A 21,101-nucleotide genomic window follows, 5' to 3' on the forward strand; every position below is an offset into this window, starting at 1 on the left:
TATTAGTTAGGGTTGGAGGAGAAGTATCAGTCTTTGCCCATGTGTCAATGCGTTGGAGCGAGTAGCTAATTTACAGCACTTAATTGCACTTCCACCTAGTGCTCTTGTCTCATTTAGATCTAGGTTGCATTTTGAATATTTGTGAACCAATCAGTGTGGCGTTTGCTTGTTTTTATTACTTAACAGTAGCTTAGTCTGTAGCATGTTTGCCTCCAATTCCCAACAGTCTCCTATTAAACCTGAAGCAACAGGATTTTCCTCTTTATTACTCAAAAAGTGACAAAACTTGTGTACTTATTTTACATTTGTGTACTTATCGTGTACTTTACTTTTGTTCTGATTGTTATTTTTACTTCTTGCTCAAATGTTTGCATACAACTGTAGTTCATAATTTTAGTGTTTAAAACATGTCACATGATACGTTTAGCATAAAATATAAATCCTATACAAATGTAAAGGTATTTAAAACATCTGAACATGCTAAACACAGTTAAAAAGAGAGACAAGAAAGTAAGCTCATCCAGTGCCATTTTCATCGCTAGTGATGTCAGTGATTCATGTCACAGGTCTCTAGCATAAATTCAGTTGTGCTCAGAGTGATCTTCAGTTTACAAGGAGGACCTCAGTCTCAATATGTTGATGCTGATGTGGATTACAGTGGTGCTTTTTAATACAGTTGGTAAGTTTGTAAGTTTGATTAGTCTGATTATATTCAGTTTATTATTATGAAAACTAATGACAATCAGTTTACTTGTATTGTTTACTTATACTGTATAGCTATTTTAATGTAAACCTAATTATATTCATAAAAAGATACACTATATGGACAAAAGTATTGGGACCACCTGACCATGAGCATGTTGTACATCTTATTTTAAACCATGGACATTTATACTGAATTGCTCTGCCATTTCTTTGTAGCTTTTATATGATCTTCTGGGAAGACTTTCTACAAGACTTTGAAGTGTGTATCTGGGGATTTGTGCATGTTTAGTCAATAGACTGAGATTTGGCATTGATGTTAGAGGAGAGGGCCTGATTAATAAGTTTAATTCATCCCAAAAGTGTTCAGTTGGGTTGAGACCACACTACTAGTCAATTCATGTCTTTATAGACCTTGCTTTGTGCTTAGGGGCATCATGTTGAATAGAAAGGGATTTCCCTAAACTAATGCCACAGTGTTAAAACATGACATTTACAACCCCAAATCAGAAAAAGTTGGGACAGCATGGAAAATGCAAATAATAAAAACACAAATTTTCTTACATTTACTTTGACTTTTATTTAATTGCAGACAAAATGAACCTGAGATATTTTATGTTTTGTCTGCTCAATTTCATTTATTAATAAACATCCATTCCTGCATTTCAGGCCCACAACACATTCCCCCCAAAAAAGTTGGGACACTAAAGCGTTTACTACTTTGTAATGTTGCCATTCCTTTTCACCACACTTAAAAGACGTTTTGGCACAGAGGATAACAAGTGATTTAGTGTTTTAGCTTTTATTTTGTCCCATTCTTCCTGCAAACACGTCTTAAGATGTGCAACAGGACGGGGTCGTCATCGGAGAATTTTGAAACAAAAAACGCAACACACATTCTCTATTGGGGACAGGCAGGCCAGTCCAGTACCCATACCTTCTTCCACAGCCATGCCTTTGTAATGTGTGCAGCATGTGGTTTTACATTGTCTGTTGAAAAATGCATGGACGTCCCTGGAAAAGAAGACACGTTTCCACTGTGTGATGGTCCATCCTAGATGCCTCTGAGCCCAGAGAAGTCGACGCCACTTTTGGACATGGTTAACATAAGGCTTGTTTTTTTGCACAGTAAGGTTAAAAGTGGCATTTGTACATGTGGTTATATCAGCTATTGTTGAGTGGCGGTTCTTGATGCAGTGCCATCTGAGGAATGGAAGATCTCGGGCGTTCAGCTTAAGTTTGCACCCTTGGCCTTTACACACTGAAATTCCTCCCAATTTCTTGCATAGTTTAATGATATTGTGCACTGTAGAGGGAGAAATGTGCTAATCCCTTCCAATCTTTCTTTGAGGTACATTGTTTTTACACATTTCTCACACATTTGTTGACAAGCTGAAGATCCTCTGTCCATCTTTGCTCATCAAAGACTCAGCCTTTACTGGATGCTGCTTTTGCACCAAACCATGATTACAATCACCAGTTGACATCACCTGTTTGGAATCACATCATTATTTAGTTTTTTTTACCTCATTATTCGCCCTAAATAGCCTCTGTCCCAACTTTTTTTGGAATGTGTTGCAGGCCTGAAAGGTGCATTAACAAATGAAATGAAGTTGAGCAGACAAAACATGAAATATCTTGGTTTCAAACTGTCTGCAATCAAATAAAAGTCAAAGTAAATGTAAGGAACACTGCATTTTTATTTTAGTTGCATTTTTCATACTGTCCCAACTTTTTCTGATTTGGGATTCTACATATCTTTATAAACTTGTTTGCAATGGATGTAGCAGAAACAGCTAAATCATTAATTAAGAGGGGTGTTCACATACTTTTGGCTATATTTGTTGTTATTCATACTGTTAAGCTTTATTAGACTTTAAATACAATTTTGTTCCATTTGTCCAAAGGTCCTGCACAGACAAACAGGGTCAGTCAGCCAGACTCAGTGATCACTGCTACTGTTGGTGATAATGTTACTCTGCGTTGCTTTCTGCTAAAAAAGGATCACACTGGTCCCATCGTTTGGTACAAGCAAACGGCAGAACAAGGACTTTCTTTAATTGCCTCAGTTCAACAGGATTCCAGTTATGAAGAAGATTTTAGACACCCCAGGTTCAATATAAAGAGAGAAAAAGAGAGCTTCCATTTAAATATTGCCAGCGTGGAACCTTCAGATGAAGCCAGTTATTACTGTGGCTCTATTCAGTTTTTAACATTGTTTGGGAATGGAACATTTTTATCAGTAAGAGGTAAGTACCAACCACAACATTTAAAATAAAAAAAAATGTTGTTTGTTAATTTTATTAAACCGTTAGGTAACTGATAACATACTGTACCTATCACAGTCTGATGCTGCATGTCTAACAAACAATGTCTACATACTTGACCTTATACTGCTTTTTTAATTATATTACATAAATAAAAATGAAATGTAAAGGGTTAATAGACAATTTAAGTGAAAATTAAAGACGTTATTTTTTTCAGACTAATGTATTGTATATAAAGAAACAAACCATAAAACATTCTCTGTATCATGTTTACCAGGAAAGCATGAGTTAAACATTTCAGTATTCCAGAACACCATGGTGGACTCAACTGCTTCAGGATCATCAGTAAATCTTCAGTGCTCTGTTCTGTCTGAGAGCAGCACAGCAGAACTTCAAGTGCTCTGGTTCAGATCTGCTGAACCACAATCCCATCCTCAAATCATTTACACTCATCACAACAGCAGCCATCAGTGTAAGACCAGCTTTTCTACATACACCTGTGTGTACAACTTCTCCAAGAACATCCTCACCCTCAATGATACTGGTACATATCACTGTGCTGTGGCCATGTGTGGAAGGATCATTTTTGGCAATGGAACAAAAGTAAAGCTGGGTAAGAAAAGATGTATTCATATTCATAAACATTGGTAAAGGTGGAGTATTTTTCCATTTAAATGCAATAGGTGTGTCTTTAATAGAATTAAATTGAATTTCACTCAATATTTAATTCATTCGCTACAACACACGCTGAACACCAGAGCTGGGATCTCGAATACATCGTATCGAATCTCAGCTCTGCCTGCCAGCATAACTAATGCAATTACGATCTCTGCTGGCTGATTGATGGCGGCTGCACAGAGACAGGAAAAGAGTGCTGTCAGGGTGTGTCTCTCCGTACACTGTGCTGATCCGCATTGCACTCGTCAAAGTGTAGGTGACAAAATGCATATGGCTGCTGCCCACGTGTCAGAGGGGGCGTGGGTTAGCTTTGTTCTCCTCAATCAGATGGGTAAGGTAGCTAGTGCATAACAGGGCAAACACACACATTCTGACATTTTGAATGTGTGTCAGAATATCAACCCAATAGTCCATATTTTAATTTAAAGATTTATTAAAATACTTATTTAGAATAATAATTATGATAATAATATTTGGTTATTTAAACTTTGTGTTTATATATAAAATATATGCATGCTAATCATATAGACTTTTATTTTCCTACAGAAGAAACAATTAATCTCACAGTAATCTGCCTTGCTGTAGCACTGGGAGTATGTGTATGTGTGATTGCTGCTCAAGTTGTTTTAGACTGTAAAAAAGGAAATTGCATAAAATCAAGAGGTAAGTCAACATTAGGGACAAGTAGCTTAATATACTGCATTACACTATTACACAAATGTAGACGACAAATATACAAAAATGTAAATGTGATTGTCTGCAACAAACAATAAATAAATAAATAAACTCTTTTTTGCAGTCAGCAAGTGAAACTGTAACAGGTCTAATGATTTGGTATAACCACCCTCCTCACCCTTTTGTGTTAAACTTTTTCAACACATAACTAAAGTCAAGTTCACACTACATGACTTTCTAAGTCGACTTTCCAAGTCGCTGCACACTACACAACTGGATCTTTTGTAATCGGGAGTCTTTTAAGTCGGTGTGTATTTTACACTACACGACTGATCGGTGATAGGGGGTTTCACACTACACAATCTATCACCAACTGAAATCGCTGGCAAGCTTCTCTGGTCTCCTGAACTATGTTTTGTCACGAAAACAAATGCGAGAAGTGACGAGGGGTTTAGTGATACCATGTCCAAAAATGCACGTCAACAATTAGTGAGCAATCAAAGTTTGTGCGCTGATGTGCAGCGTAAAAGCAAATTAAAAAATAAATTAATCTGAGTGGATTGGGCTACGCGGACAGCATGGATTTTTCTGTAGTGAGTTGGAGGTTAATAAATATTTTTTGCAATGCATTGTTGGTGTTGTGTTTTGTAGAGAATGATAAGGTCAGAAATACTGTAAAACCTGTGTGTGTACCAATGTATTCTGATATAAACTATATTATGCCCCTGTACCACTTTTTTACAACTTCTTCTGTGTTTCCCCTCACACTGTATCTTGCATTCTCATTGGTTGTTCGACATAGCACTCATTGCCAGGCGGACAACTTAGATCCAGATATCTGACATGCTAGAAATTTTGCTTTGGTCGCCAAGCACTCGGATCGAGTTGTTGAGTGGTTCACACATAGCGATTGAGAGCCGAGTTTCGATCGCCGAGCTAACGCCAAGTTGCTCCAGAGCCGGCAAATTTAGCACCGACCAGTTGCCGAGCGAAAATCAGGGCAAAAAATTTGTAGTTTGAACTAGGCATGAGGCACCAAGTGTAGTCCCAGACCTGTAAAATTTGAAAATGAACCTAATTTGCAAGATCCTTAATTAAGGCAGAACAATAATGTGCCTATAAAGGCAGAGAAAGCCATAAAGCAATTCTATTTACAAACACAGAATTCTCTGGACCACAAGATAATGGAAATGTTCTCTGGTCAGATGAGTCCATGTTTCAACTTGTTTGGGGAAAAATGAACATCAAACTTTATGTGCAAAAGATGGAAAGGACTAGTGAAAGATGCAAAAGCCAACATCTTTCATGGTATGGCATATCCAGTGCCCAGGGCATGGGAGACAACAGGGACCATTTACTAATGAGCAGCAGAAGTGTTGTGTGAAGCAAGAACAGGCAAAAAATCCACTTGCAAATTTGTCCCATTGCAGGCATTGAATTTTTAAGCTCCTTTTTTATTTTTTGGTAATTGCTTCAACCAACAATTAATTCCAGGATAATTATTTGACATATAACAATTACTTTTTACTTATCGATCCTAATGATTTTCAAACATTTTTTTACAATTCTGTTTTCAAGGTTCTGTGACAGAGAGGACATCTGATCAGGTAGGCTATCCAGAACTGTATCTACATTCTTCTAATATGCATTGTTTTACTTAGATCCCAAATAAACATTCCCAGTTGGAGTAAGCAATTAGCTGGAGGAGTTGGTTATGGAATCTTTTCCTCTTGCTTTGCCTCATATGACAAGCAAAGGTGGCATGGAGGCGCAGATAATTAAAGTGTTGTTACCTTCTAACTCATAGTTATATATATGACTGTTATGACTGTTTTTTTCTTACAAACTTGCAAAAATTCCTGCATTTTTTTAAACCGTAGTGCCAGACTCTGGTCTAGTTTTTTTCCCAGTTTTCCCCAGTTTCCCAACCTAGTCATATCCAATTACCTGATTGCATTATGCTTTCCTCTCTAATGATGTTGACCTCCACTCCTAACTAAGGAGAGCCGTGACACACACGCCCCCTCCGACACATGTGCAGTAGCCGACCGCATCTTTTCACCTGTACGAGGCCAGTTCATATGTGGATCAGTTTTGTGTACGGAGAGCCACACCCTGATCCCGTTATCCCTTATCTCTGTACAGGCGCCATCAATCAGCCAGCAGAAGTCATAATTGCATCAGTTATGAGGAATCCTGTCCAGCACCCAACCATGAACAACAAGCTAATCATTGTTTGTGTAGCCACACAGCCTGCCGGTAGCAGGGTTGAGATTCTAACCAATGAGTTTGACATGTCAGCTCCGTTGTGCTAGTGTGTTTTATCGCTGCACCACATGAGCGCCCTGTGGCCTAATTTTCCGCTGGTGCTTGATGCCAGCACAATTTGTCTATTTCTAATAATTAAGTTAATAGTAAGCAGTATGTTTTACACAGAGAACTAGAAAAACATGACCACAGTTCTATGATCCACACAGCTGTCACTGATTTTTAACATTTATTTCCACAGGGACATAATGCTGTGGAGCTGAATTATGCTGCCTTACATTTCAGTGAAAGAAAAACTAAAAGAGGAAGAATAATTGAAGGACAACCTCAAAAAAGTGTGCATTCTGAAATTATTTACTCAACTGTTAAAACATGATCTCTAATTGATGTCTAGTTATCTCTATTACACAATATTTTATATGAAAATGTGTGCCATAAATTGATATTTGAAGAAAGGACTGTTTTGAACTTATGTACAGTGTATGTACTAGTGGTGTGCAATACTGCAAAATTTGGTATCGATCTGATACCAAGTAAATACAGGGCCAGTATCGCAGATATCGATACCGATACTTTTAATAATTAAGGTAGCTGCATCATCAACTTGCTAAATCTGAATACATTTTCATGACATTTAAGTGTATTATTGTAATACATACATTTTTGTATGTAGCTGCTCTTAGGAGGGTTGTAAATAAATTCAGTTGTTTAAAGTGGTTCGATTTCTTGTTTCTGGTGCTTTACTTTCTCACGTTAACACCATGGTGTATCATCACAAAGCAACTAACGCATAGTTGTGTTTGCTGAATTAATACATTTGTAAAATTTTAATAGTGACCAAATACATGTGTCCTTGTTCATTTAAAATAAAAATCAATGCTATTCTGTCTACATTTATAAGCACAAAGTCAAAAGACCTCATTATGCATGCTCCGATTCATGTGTATAAGGTGCGTCCGTACTTTACGTACGTATAGTTCACACTATTATTTCCATAAAATTAAACCTATTTATGTATCTGCAAAGTATTCAAAAACGTACAATCTTCCAAATGTCTACCAATGTACTGATGTCTGTTAGGATTTGAACAACATAACAACGTGACAGTACCACAACAAAACACAGCAGAGCAGGAGGGGAGGAGTGAGGTGTGCATGTATTAAGATGTGAGAGGAGCGGAGTCTGTACAGACATGGTCTTTATTTTCTGACAAAACGGGAGAAACGTGCTGAATGTAGCGGAGAAAAAGTAAAAAAACTAAAGTATCGATCCAATACCAATACCAACATTGGTATCGATAATGTCGATATTTGGATCGATCTTCCCACCACTAGTATGTACAGTGCTGTGAAGAAATATTTGCTTTCTTCCAAGTTTCTTCTATTTTTGCATATTTGTCACACTTATATGTTTCAGATCATCAAACTACTGAAAAAGTATTTATGGAAAGAAAAATACTGTACAGCCATATGTATTTAATAAATAAATAAATAAAGCTAGTAAACCAAATTCAGTTGACAGTTGAGTTCAATCTTTTTAACCATACCAGGCATGACATGTCTGGCAATGTGAAGCAAGATCAAGCAATACATAATGCCTCATTCTGAAGGATTTCAAATATAGATGCGGAACCAAATCATTGAACATCAAAGAAAACAAAGGCTCATAAATAGCCATATCAGATCAGCCATAACATTAAAACCACCTCCTTGTTTCTACACTCACTTTTCATTTTATTAGCTCCACTTGCCATATAGAAGCACTTTGTAGTTCTACAATTACTGACTGTAGTCCATCTGTTTCTCAGCATGCTTTGTTAGCCCCCTTTCATGTTGTTCTTCAATGGTCAGGACCCCCATAGGACCACCACAGAGTAGGTATTATTTGGGTGTTGGATCATTCTTAGCATTGCAGTGACATGGTGGTGGTGTGTTGGTGTGTGTTGTGCTGGTATGAGTAGTTTTTAAACACCTGACTGTCACTGCTGGACTAAGAATAGTCCACCAACCAAAAACATCCAGCCAACAGCGCCCCATGGGCAGCATTCTATGACCACTGCTGAAGGTCTAGAAGATGACCAACTCAAACAGCAGCAATAGATGAGCGATTGTCTTTGACTTTACATCTACAAGGTGGACCAACTAGGTAGGAGTGTCTAATAGAGTGGACAGTGAGTGGACACAGTATTTGCAAAACTCCAGCAGCGCTGCTGTGTCTGATCCACTCATACCAGCACAACACACACTAACACACCACCACCATGCCATTTTCACAGGAGTGGGATCAGATGCATCTGGGGTATTAGATTCCATTTCCATGGCTGAAGTCAATGAGGTAGTTGGAAAGCTTCGCAGTGTACTGAGCGCCTGTCTTGGCTGACACGCCTCTATTATATCATAATGTTACTGGAACAGTACCTTTGAATTGGCAACCTGAGTGGTGGTTCCCATTTTTAAAAACAGATGTTTGTGCCAACTATTGAGGCATCACACATCTCGGCCACCCTGGGAAAGTCTATGCCAAGGATCTAGGAGAATACGTTCAATAGATTTTAAGATTTTAAGATAGATAGACAGACAGACAGACAGACAGACAGACAGACAGACAGACAGAGAGATAGGTTTAAATTTTCGGCATTTAGTAGACGCCTTTATCCAAAGCAACTTACAGTACTGTGACAGTATACAGTCTGAGCAATTGAGGGTTAAGGGCCTTGCTCAAGAACCCAACAGCAGCAACCTGGCAGTGGTGAGGCTTGAACCAGCAACTTTTCGATTACTAGATAGATAGATAGATAGATAGATAGATAGATAGATAGATAGATAGATAGATAGATAGATAGATAGATAGATAGATAGATAGATAGATAGATAGATAGATAGATAGATAGATAGATAGATAGATAGATAGATAGATAGATAGATAGATGATAGAAGTGGGGCCAAAAAGTATTTAGTCAGCCACTGATTGTGCAAGTTCTCCTACTTAGAAAGATGAGAGAGGTCTGTAATTTTCATCATAGGTACACTTCAACTATGAGAGAAAAAATGAGAAAAAAAAATCCAGGAAATCACATTGTAGGATTTTTAAAGAATTTATTTGTAAATTATGGTGGAAAATAAGTATTTGGTCACCCACAAACAAGCAAGATTTCTGGCTCTCACAGACCTGTAACTTCTTCTTTAAGAAGCTCTTCTGTCCGCCACTCGTTACCTGTATTAATGGCACCTGTTTGACCTCGTTATCTGTATAAAAGACACCTGTCCACAGCCTCAAACAGTCAGACTCCAAACTCAACCATGGCCAAGACCAAAGAGCTGTCGAAGGACACCAGGAAGAAAATTGTAGACCTGCACCAGGCTGGGAAGAGTGAATCTACAATAGGCAAGCAGGTTGGTGTGAATAAATCAACTGTGGGAGCAATTGTAAGAAAATGGAAGACATACAAGACCATTGATAATCTCCCCCGATCCCGTGGGGTCAAAATGATCATGAGAACGGTGAGCAAATTATCCCAGAACTACACGGAGGGACCTGATGAATGGCCTGCAGAGAGCTGGGGGCCAAAGTAACAAGGCTACCATCAGTAACACACTACGCCGAGAGGGACTCAAATCCTGCAGTGCCAGGCGTGTCCCCCTGCTTAAGCCAGTACATGTCCAGGCCCGTCTGAAGTTTGCCAGAGAGCATATGGATGATCCAGAAGAGGATTGGGAGAATATCATGTGGTCAGATGAAACCAAAATGGAACTTTTTGGTAAAAACTCAACTCGTCGTGTTTGGAGGAAGAAGAATGCTGAGTAAACACCATACCTACTGTGAAGCATGGGGGTGGAAACATCATGCTTTGGGGCTGTTTTTCTGCAAAGGGGACAGGACGACTGATCCGTGTTAAGGGAAGAATGAACGGGGCCATGTATCGTGAGATTTTAAGCCAAAACCTCCTTCCATCAGTGAGAGCATTGAAGATGGAACGTGGCTGGGTCTTCCAGCATGACAATGATCCCAAACACACCGCTCGGGCAACGAAGGAGTGGCTCCGTAAAAAGCATTTTAAGGTCCTGGAGTGGCCTAGCCAGTCTCCAGACCTCAACCCCAGAGAAAATTTGTGGAGTCCGTGTTGCCCAGCGACAGCCCCAAAACATCACTGCTCTAGAGGAGATCTGCATGGAGGAATGGGCCAAAATACCAGCTACAGTGTGTGCAAACCTGGTGAAGACTTACAGGAAAAGTTTGACCTCTGTCACTGCCAACAAAGGTTATGTTACAAAGTATTGAGTTGAACTTTTGTTATTGACCAAATACTTATTTTCCACCATAATTTACAAATAAATTCTTTAAAAATCCTACAATGTGATTTCCTGGATTTTTTTTTCTCATTTTGTCTCTCATAGTTGAAGTGTATCTATGATGAAAATTACAGACCTCTCTCATCTTTCTAAGTAGGAGAACCTGCACAATCAGTGGCTGACTAAATACTTTTTGGCCCCACTGTAGGCTTGAGGGGCGGCATAATGCATCATTAGATAAATAGAGGGGTGGATACACCTGTCGCTTCTCTTCCTTCGTTTCCTTCCGGTGGTGGTGATCTGTTTGGCGTGGCCGGTTCAGGTGCACGATCTTCTCCATTCAGGTAATGCATTCTGCTAGCCTCCCGCTGTTGTGTGTGGAAAACGGGCGTGTTTAACGCGATTTTTGCTCATTATAGCGTAATTGGCTGCAGGGGCCATGGGGGAACACATCGCTCCACCGGAAGCCCTTCTTGGGTGTGCTTGCCTGTCTGCCGGTAAGTTCACTGTTGTTACAACAGTTATTACTTCAGCTCGCTTTGTAATAACACTGGGTTGCTGAATAGTCGTGGTGGCGGCTAATGAATGTGTCCGTTCTGAGTAAAAGGAATTAATAATCCACAGCGCATTGCTACGTCTTCAAAATGGCCGATGGGTTTTAGTCAAAGGACATTCTACTGGTATTTTAACATGTCTTATGTGTTAAATGTAATTGATTAGCTTATATTTTTATGTAGTTTTTGGTATATTTGTATTGTCATTTAATTGTTTCTTTTCGCACCAGTCTGGTATAGTTTGTGTTGGTATATTGTGATTGTGTTTTTGTGTGTTTGGTTAGGTGCTGTGGCTCAGGCGGCAGTCCAGTCCTTGCTGGTGGTTTTTCTTCACATTTCTTTCTTTGCAGGGTGAGTGTAGTGTCACAGTGTTTGATTTAATAGATTCTTGATATCTTTGGTCTGCCCTGGCCGCCTGGTACGCCCCAGCAATCCTTTCTTCGAAGTTATTGGTATTTATGTTGGATAACTGTGTGTGTGTCTTTTTATTAACTGTTTGTGATGTGTAATAAAGCCGTTGTGGTTAAATTGAAAACCGTCTCTTGCCCCGTAGTATTATCGAACCTGTGTGATCTTGTATGTTAAAAGTTAAAGACTTAGAATTTCCTGTGGGTGAGATTACCCCAGGTGGCGTTGTCGCAACACCTTCTATTACAACCTTATATTTGCCCTTCCCTTCGCCATACTGCCACACTCTCTTTGGGTAGGGTGTGAGAACCAACCTCAAGGGAAGGAGTTCAGATATTTTGGGGTCTAGTTCATGAGTATTGAGAAGAGGGATTAATATTGACTGTAGCTTATGTGTAGTGTCTGCAGTAATGTGGTCACTGTAGCAGACAGTACTGTTAAAGAGGGAGCTTAGCCATAAAGCACCGCTCTCAATTTACCTAATGATCTATGTCCCAAACCCAACCTATGGTCATGAGCTTTGTGTAATGACCAAAAAAAAATTGATTGTGGAGACAGGTGGTCAAAATAAGTTTTCTTCTATAGATTGCTGGGCATTTTCTCTAGGACTGAATAAAGAGCTCAGCGATCTGGCAAGAGCTTGGAGTAGAACCGCTTCTCCTTCTTGTGGAGAGGAACCAGTTGAGGTGGTTCAGGTGTCTGATTAGAAAGGCTCCTAGACACCTCCTGTGCATCTTAGTTGTGCATATCTTTAGGAGACACTACACTGTAAAAAAATTCTGTAAAAATACAGGCAAATTGCAACAGTAAGATGCTGTTTTTTGTTAAATATGGTAATACTGTGAATAACAATGCTTTATTCACAGTATTGCCGTATTTTGACGATGTAGAATACCAGTAAAGCTTTTTACGGTACAGAACAGTATTTTCTCAAAGCCGTCTTCAGCCCCGCCTACGGTCAGATGCCCCTGTCTTCAAAACCCATCAGGATCACTCTTTCACTGTCTATCAGGTAAGCTGCCTCGGTAAAATAAATTGATGTTTTGATGTGTGGGGAATTTTGGATTGATTAACAGATTAGATGTCTAGCTAAGAAAACCAGTACTACACAATTAAATTTTTGCTGGCTTTGAATGTGAGAGCTGGCTGGTTTGCTAATGCTAATTCTTGTTTAGTAAGGCAAACCAACAGGTGTTAGCTGTTGCGTTAAGTTAGTACAATTATTGAAATTATTTTTTCAATAATTGCTCAACTGTCATTGAAAGCTGCTTGTCTGCATTAATTCTCCAATAATTCTCCTGTGGTTCATTATTAAGAAGATAATTGTTATCTTAATTAAGTTTTGTTTTGCTACCTGTTAAAAGTGTCCTTGACAAATATAAAAAAAATTACAAACATTTGCTAAGAAAGTAGGTTATATGTAGACTGAACCTAGCTAAATGTTAGCAGCTTGATAGTGTAAGTTGAATAGCTAACTATTTTGCCAGCTAATGCTAATCCTGATTTTATAACTGAATCGTCACGGTTTAAAATTACGGTATAATACAGCATTTTCTTTAAGCGATTTTCAGTCTCGATCTGGCATGCCTCATTACTTTGAAAGCCCCTGGTCACCACTTGTTTTACCATAGCCAAAAAAGTATGCTTGCAGTGATAAGTTGCTTTTGTTTTGCCTTGTATAGGAGTCATTAATCATTGATAGATCAAATATCTGAGAACTTAGCTTAAGTAAGCTAACTTAGGTAGTCTAATGTTTGCTATTGCTAACCCCCACATTTAATTGCTGCTAAAAGTGACACAAACTGAAAATAGTGTGAAAATTGTTAATGTCTTCTGTTTATGAAGTGTTCTTAGTGTCTTCTTTTGGATGTGCGACGTCCTAATTTTAAAATGATTTTTTTTGTACAGCTACTTATGGTGCACTTTTGAGAGAATACCAAAGGGCTTTTGTTTCATGCAGATGTGAGTTTACTTTTTGTCTTCTTTTGTTATAATTTATGTTTAATCTCAGTGTTATGCTAAGGATATAAACCTTTCTGTTTTCTTCAGGCAAGTGCCACTGCAGCAGATGTTGAGAGGACCCTCACGCTCTCTGCAAGTCCTCCTCTGATACTTCTTGGTAAGTATACAATACCATTTGTGTTTGAGAAGAATACTCTTGACTGCCTAAGACTTTTACATATTACTATACTTGTTTTACTCAACAAAGCAATGTTATCCATTAAATAATGTAATACTTCAGTACAATTAAGTGATTGTATAAAACATTTAATCTTTTTAAATGCAAAATACTGTATGTGCCTGGACAAGTTACTCGCTCTCACATTCAATCTCACTCACTCATACTCATTCACTTAACTTACTGTCACTTACTCTTACTCACTCTCACTCTCCCTTACATTTAATCTCACATTCATTCACTCACACACTAACTCACACTCACTCTAACTCACTCACACTCACTCACACTTATTCACACTCACTCACACTCGCTCACAAACTCTCATTTACACTCACTCTCACTCACTCACACTCATTTACACTCGCTCACAAACTCTCATTTACACTCACACTCACTCACTCACACTCATTTACACTCACTCACAAACTCTCATTTACACTCACACTCACTCACTCACACTCATTTACACTCGCTCACAAACTCTCATTTACACTCACACTCACTCACTCACACTCATTTACACTCACTCACAAACTCTCATTTACACTCACACTCACTCACTCACACTCATTTACACTCGCTCACAAACTCTCATTTACACTCACACTCGCTCACAAACTCTCATTTACACTCACACTCACTTGCTGTTACCCTCACTCACACTTGCACTCACTCACTCACTTTCACTTACTCACTCACACTCACTCGCTCACATTAAGGCTTGCACGACGTCAGATTTTTTTAAAAGTTGACAGTTATGTGATGAAAGTCGAGTAGACAATTAGCTGACTAATTGCTGATGAATGCTTTGCAACAAGCAACTTTATATTTTAAACAAGTTTAGGATATCCAACTTTAAAAATTCATGTGCTTTCCAACTAGCCTGTATCGCATTGCTAGCCTTCAGGGAACCAGAGATACGGAACCCAGAATCTAGCTAATTTGTATCTGACTTAGGTGCACCATAGGTGGCCTTGCTGGGATGCTCGCCTGCGGCGGAGGTCTGGAGAGCCTAGGGCTGGGCGATATATCGATATTTTAAAAATATCGATATATTTTCATACGCGATATAAGATAAGACAATATCGCATATATCGATATAAATGTTGCGTTCCAGTTAGATCCGACAGTTCGTCTTTCTCTTCTCCCAGTTTGTCTCTGCACATGTTCACCTGCCCCGCCCCTCTCCCTCACTGCCCCGCCCCTCTCCCTCACTGAACACAACTCGCCCCTCCCCACCGCTTCAGTAAGTCCTTCAGGCAGCGGTAGCATGGAGATGGATAAAGACATGACGGAAGCTATCGAGGAGGTACGGAGCCCCTAAGGGGTCACTAAGGAAAAAAAATATGTGAAGACGAAATCCGTACCCTCGGTTTAGTAAACCGTACCCTCAGTTTAGTAAACCGTACCCTCAGTTTAGTAAACCGTACGCACGGATTAGTAAACCGTACCCTCAGTTTAGTAAACCGTACCCTCGGTTTAGTAATCCGTACCCTCGGTTTAGTAATCCGTACCCTCGGTTTAGTAAACCGTACCCTCGGTTTAGTAAACCGTACGCACGGATTGTCTGCGCTACAAGTTTTACTGTGCGCCCACACCCCGTTTTACGGTAATACAGTTGCGAAGCATTGAAGAGAATAAAGCATCTTTTTACAGCTGGGGTGATGGGATAGCAAACTTATTAAAAAGTCAAATCAAAATCTTATCAAATGCCACCCCACAATCATAAATAACACGAGTACTCATCTTGTGATTTGAGACTATTTTACCTTAGGAATTTAGAATAATAGGATTGCAAACCAACGTAAAGTGAAATGTACAGTATAAATGTCTGAGACTCATAAAGTCAGTAAGTAGAAGTAGAAGTATTCTTTAAGAGTCTGATGGGGTGATTTGATAATTATTTGATTTGCATTTCACTTTACGTTGGTTTGCAATCCTATTATTCTAAATTCCTAGGGTAAAATAGTCTCAAAATCACAAGATGAGTACTAGTGTTATTTATTGATTTATTTATTGTTTATTTATTGTTATTGATTTGACTTTTTAATAAGTTTGCTATCCCATCACCCCAGATTAATACAGTAAAGATGTATGAAATGTATTCCATTAATAAAAGAGTTAATGCTCTTAAAGAAAAAAGTGGAGTACTTTGATAATAATTGGATTTGCTTATTTTAGACCTTTCAAATTGGTCTGTAAGAATTCCACTTGTTTTAATGGAATTTTAAAATTATACATTTGCATAATTTTACCATGTTATGTGCTTTTGTTGCCTATATATATATATATAGTTGCGAAGCATTGAAGAGGATAAAGCATCTTTTTGCAGCTTAATATACTATATATTACATATAACAAACACACACACACACATATATATATATATATATATATGTGTGTGTTTATTATATCTAATATATAGTATATTAAGCTGCAAAAAGATGCTTTATCCTCTTCAATGCTTCGCAACTGTATTACCGTAAAACGGGTTTTAGGCGCACAGTAAAACTTGTAGCGCAGTTAGCGTGACCGCTGACGGACTTTAAACTAAGAGTACAGTTTACAAATCCGTGCGTACGGTTTACTAAACTGAGGGTACGGTTTACTAAACCGAGGGTACGGATTTTGTCTTCATATATATTTTTTTCCTTAGTGACCCCTAAGGGGCTCCGTAAAGGAGGAGCTGCTTACTAAAAAGAAAAATAATGACTCTTTTTGGAATTATTTGGAGATTGAATTCAAAGTGTCAGATGAGCAGCAGTATTCTGTAGAGAACGCCGAAAACAAGTCCAGACAAAAGGTTCCAGCTCCGTGTACCTTCATTCGTTTTTCACTTCAAATCCCAAAGTTAAAAAACAAGAAAACGAGTCGTTATTCGTTTCAAAAACCAACACAAGCGCATGCACGCGCTGACATGCACGTATTTACTTCATATATAAACAGTATAAATCATGCAAGTGTTGAGAAAGTAATAATAACGTAACGGTGCGTCTCCTGTTGTTCTAACTTGTGTTTGTATATGTGATGTGCATATATTTGCTCTATCTGTAAAAATCAAACATTATGGGAGTGATTTCTGTACTGGATGTTGTACGTGGTCGTGTTAGTTTATACTGGACGATCGCCCGACGTCCGACACGTCATTTATTTATTTATCTTCTATTATAGTATTTCTTGTTGTCGGCCAATAAACAACCAAACATTATTAAATTGTATGAACTAACTCTGCAGTAAACAAGGAGCAAACAGCAATTAAACAACAAATAAAGCTGTTAAATAATAATAAAGTGCATGAAGCATAACGCTGATTAAAATGCATTAAATGTTGTAATAGTTACACAGTAACATGAACGATTAGTTCTGCCTGTATTACAGAACTGAGTTCTATACAGTAAAAGAAAATATTAATGTAAATGTTAATGTTGTGGCGACATATACATAAAATAATGTATAAAGTCCAAACATGTGGGGGTGGGGGGTTAAAGAGGGGTTTACTTTAACGGGGTTTTACTTTTAATGTCGCACAAGCTCAGCCGGAAACCGTGTCATTCCAACATCTTCCCTACACACTTGCTCCCTGTGCCCTATAGTACACTTAACATTCTTAAAGGACCAGACAATATATTTGTGATTCACATTACACAACAGGAGATGCCTTAGAAAACTACTTTTTTTTTTTCTTAGAATAGCTCTTTTTTTTTATTTTTATTTTATTTATTTATTTTTTTTAAGGAAAAATAATTCTTGTGTGAAACTTCCCCAGCATAAATATTAATAAAAGTACCTGTAAAAAAAATTGGAAAATGTAGCTTTGTCTCAGAAGTGTCTTTTTGTTATTACCTTATGGGATAAAAAAAATATCGAGATATATATCGTATATCGCCATTCAGAAAAAAATATCGAGATATAATTTTTGATCCATATCGCCCAGCCCTAGGAGAGCCCACTCCAATGACACATGACTTTTTATCGTAGTCTTTGGGAAACTGGAGATAAGGATGTTCAGTATCTGATCTTTGAAGCACTGTAGGTTGCCGGAGAAACGTCAGAAAAAAAAGCGAAACTCCACATGTCAGTAGAGGGTGATGTGCCCTTTCCAGTGAGCCTGGGATTACATTAGCCTTCAGGAAACCAGAGGTATAGATTCCAAAATCACCAGGCTCCTTACTTGTTGTCTTCTCTGAGGCGCCCATGTTGTTAGTGTCATAATCACGTGATCAGCGACTAGTCAACATCAAACTTAAAGCAACATCACCGAGCAGTAAAGTCCACTTGTCTGTGCAACCTCTAATTCACACTAACACTCACGCACATGCACTCATTCCCTCACACTCACTCGCAGACACTCACTCAATGTTTAGCAGACTAAATCCAAAAGGAGTGTGAATGCTTTGCATTAATGACACGGTGTGTCCTTGTTCTTTAAACAATGTTTTTTATACAAGGAACAGAGCTGGTCATTCAAGGCTGGATGATTAGTCTTGAGGGTCATGTCATTTGCGAGGGCATCCTACCAACATTCTTGACTGGGCTTGCAACTTTGTTTGCAATGTACTACATGTTCAACTTGCAGTACCAGGAAAAGGCCTGTTGTACTTTGGAGTTCATTCAGAGGTAAGACACTTTCTTAAATCTGTTTTTTTGTTCTTGTGCATGCCTGATTTCCTAAATCACTCTAAAAGTCACCAACTGATTGCTATTGTATACTGTTGTGTCTCCAGGCGCTTCATTGAGATAAACCCAGAGAGGGGTTCAAAGACTAGTTGGGGCAAGGTGGTCTCAAAGAAGACTGGTAGTATCATCAACAAGAAATCTCTCACAGTCAATCCTCGTGTCTCCACACTCCTAAAGAGTATCTTGGACTTTGTGGGACTTCATTTAGGCAAGCAAGTTTTTCACACACTCGCACTAATTGATAACTGGTAGTATGTGTGCACATACTGGATTTTGTAAAACAAATTTGGTTGTTTAAAAGACTTTTGTATTTTTGTTTTTAAATGAATGTTTTAGTTGAATTTTACTGGCCTCTCCCAGAAAAACAAGTCCTCCTTTAGTCTTACTTTTGTTTGTGCCTAAAAAATTTTTGTGCTTGAAAATGGGAGGGGATTGATGGCCAGATTGTTCAGAAAACTTGCTGAGTGTATCTACTGTTGTGAATTTGTTTCTCTTTATTTAATTAATAATGTACTTGAACATTTTTTAATCCTGTTTTTGTGTTTATTCAATTAAGCCTAATTTTTAAAAATCTAATTTGTATGTCAGTGAAGTAATTTCATCAATTTCATACTTTCAGTAGGCAGCTGTCATGAAAAAAATAATAATTATATTTTATTACAATGGTAAGAAACTGTAATTCAGAATACAGTATAAAAACTGTAAAGATTACGGTAAACAGCTGGAAACCCTGCTGCCAGTATTTTACTGTATCTATTAAAATTCACTGTATTTTAATGTTTTTAATACATGGTTAGAAACTGTAGTTCAGAATACAGTATAAAAACTGTAAAAATTATGGTAAACAGCTGGAAACCCTGCTGCCAGTATTTTACTGTATCTATTAAAATTCACGGTATTTTAATGTTTTTAATACATGGTTAGAAACTGTAGTTTTTTACAGTGTACAAATTTTATTTGCTGTTACAAGTCATTTAAGTTTTATATGAGCAATACATAATATATAGTATAAAATTTATGTGATTGTAGCATATTTTACATGTACATGTCCATAGTGAACTTCACCTTACTCTAGTTAAAGTAAACAACAGTCCAAGAACACAAATCTGCTGTGTTTTTTTTTTTTTTTGCAATAAATGAATAAGAGCATTAGTAAGTAAGTAAGAACAAGTCAGCTTGTACAAGTGCTTGGTAAAGAGGTGGGTTTTTAATCGTTTTTTTAAAGACAGACGAGGAAAGCTCGTTCCACCACTTGGGTGCAAGTACAGAGAAGAGCCTTGACGAGTGAGACTAGTGGCTTGGAGGTTGTGTGGTACAGAGCGGTGTTTGATTAGACCTTGAAGGTAACTTGGGGCTGGTCCATTTTTGGGTATATTTGTTTAATTGCTAAACAAATTACAAATTACAAAACAAATGTACTTGACATGTTTGGTCTTCAATGCATGCTAAGGTCATGACTAGAACTTTAAAACAGGCTTTGTAAGTGTACACCATGTCACATTTTTAATAGATATGCATTTCCTAATATTTATTTTATCTGCAAAGGGGTAGAGATGGAATTCCACCCAAAACACCTCAGGATGATCCCAGACCAGTTACATCACATAAGAAAAAAATAAATAAAAAAATTGTATTATAACATTTACATTTTTTACATTTTCAGCATTTAGCAGACGCCTTTATTCAAAGCGACTTACAGTACTGTGACAGCATATTGTCCAAGCAATTGAGGGTTAAGGACCATGCTCAAGGGCCCAACAGTGGCAACCTGACAGTAGTGGGGCTTGAACCAGTGACCTTTTGATTACTAGTCCAGTACCTTAACCACTAGGCTACCACTAGGCATTGGATGACTACATTAAAGCAATAAGCCACGTGAGGCTGTACGTTACCGTGATTTTAGCACGGGGATGACGTTTTTGGCATGACGCGAAGCGGAGTGCCTAAAACTTCTTTCCCCGTGCTAAAATCGTAACAGTAACGTACGGTCTCGAGTGGCTTATTGCTTTTATAAAACGGCGGTCAACATAAAATATAATAAATACAACAATGTTTAATCATAGATGTATTTATTGTGTATAAACTTACAATAAAGCATTCTTCCGCGACGCAAGGTAATCCGATTAACAGTGTTGCTAGGCAACGTGAGGGCGAAAATAACATTAACTTTCTCTATTCAGTGGCGTATTAATATGGAATGATGTGAGGTGGTCCTAGGTGTGCGTTTATCGCGGATTTTACAACGGCTTCGAACGCGGCTCAGCCAATCAGATTTTAGGACCGGAACTATCCGTTTTATAAATATATTTTTATAATTTGCTGTTGTATGCAAGTTGATTTAAATGTAAAACACTTTAAATGTAGTCTTAACATTTGCAAATTATTATACAATAGGAAAAAT

At 38.1% G+C, this 21,101-nt stretch overlaps 1 protein-coding gene across 1 annotated transcript in view; it reads left to right on the forward strand.

Moving 5' to 3' along the window:
- Positions 1-633: 633 nt before the first annotated feature.
- Positions 634-21,101, forward strand: part of LOC134318684 (tyrosine-protein phosphatase non-receptor type substrate 1-like) — an 89,540-nt gene continuing 69,072 nt past the window's right edge. Inside the window, exons 1-2 of the mRNA XM_062999622.1 lie at positions 634-691; positions 2,610-2,951. Coding sequence (XP_062855692.1) covers positions 634-691; positions 2,610-2,951 — 400 coding nt within the window. The remainder of the gene's footprint in view (positions 692-2,609; positions 2,952-21,101) is intronic.

Source organism: Trichomycterus rosablanca, chromosome 8 (assembly GCF_030014385.1).
Source record: "Trichomycterus rosablanca isolate fTriRos1 chromosome 8, fTriRos1.hap1, whole genome shotgun sequence".
Taxonomy (NCBI): Eukaryota; Metazoa; Chordata; class Actinopteri; order Siluriformes; family Trichomycteridae; genus Trichomycterus; species Trichomycterus rosablanca.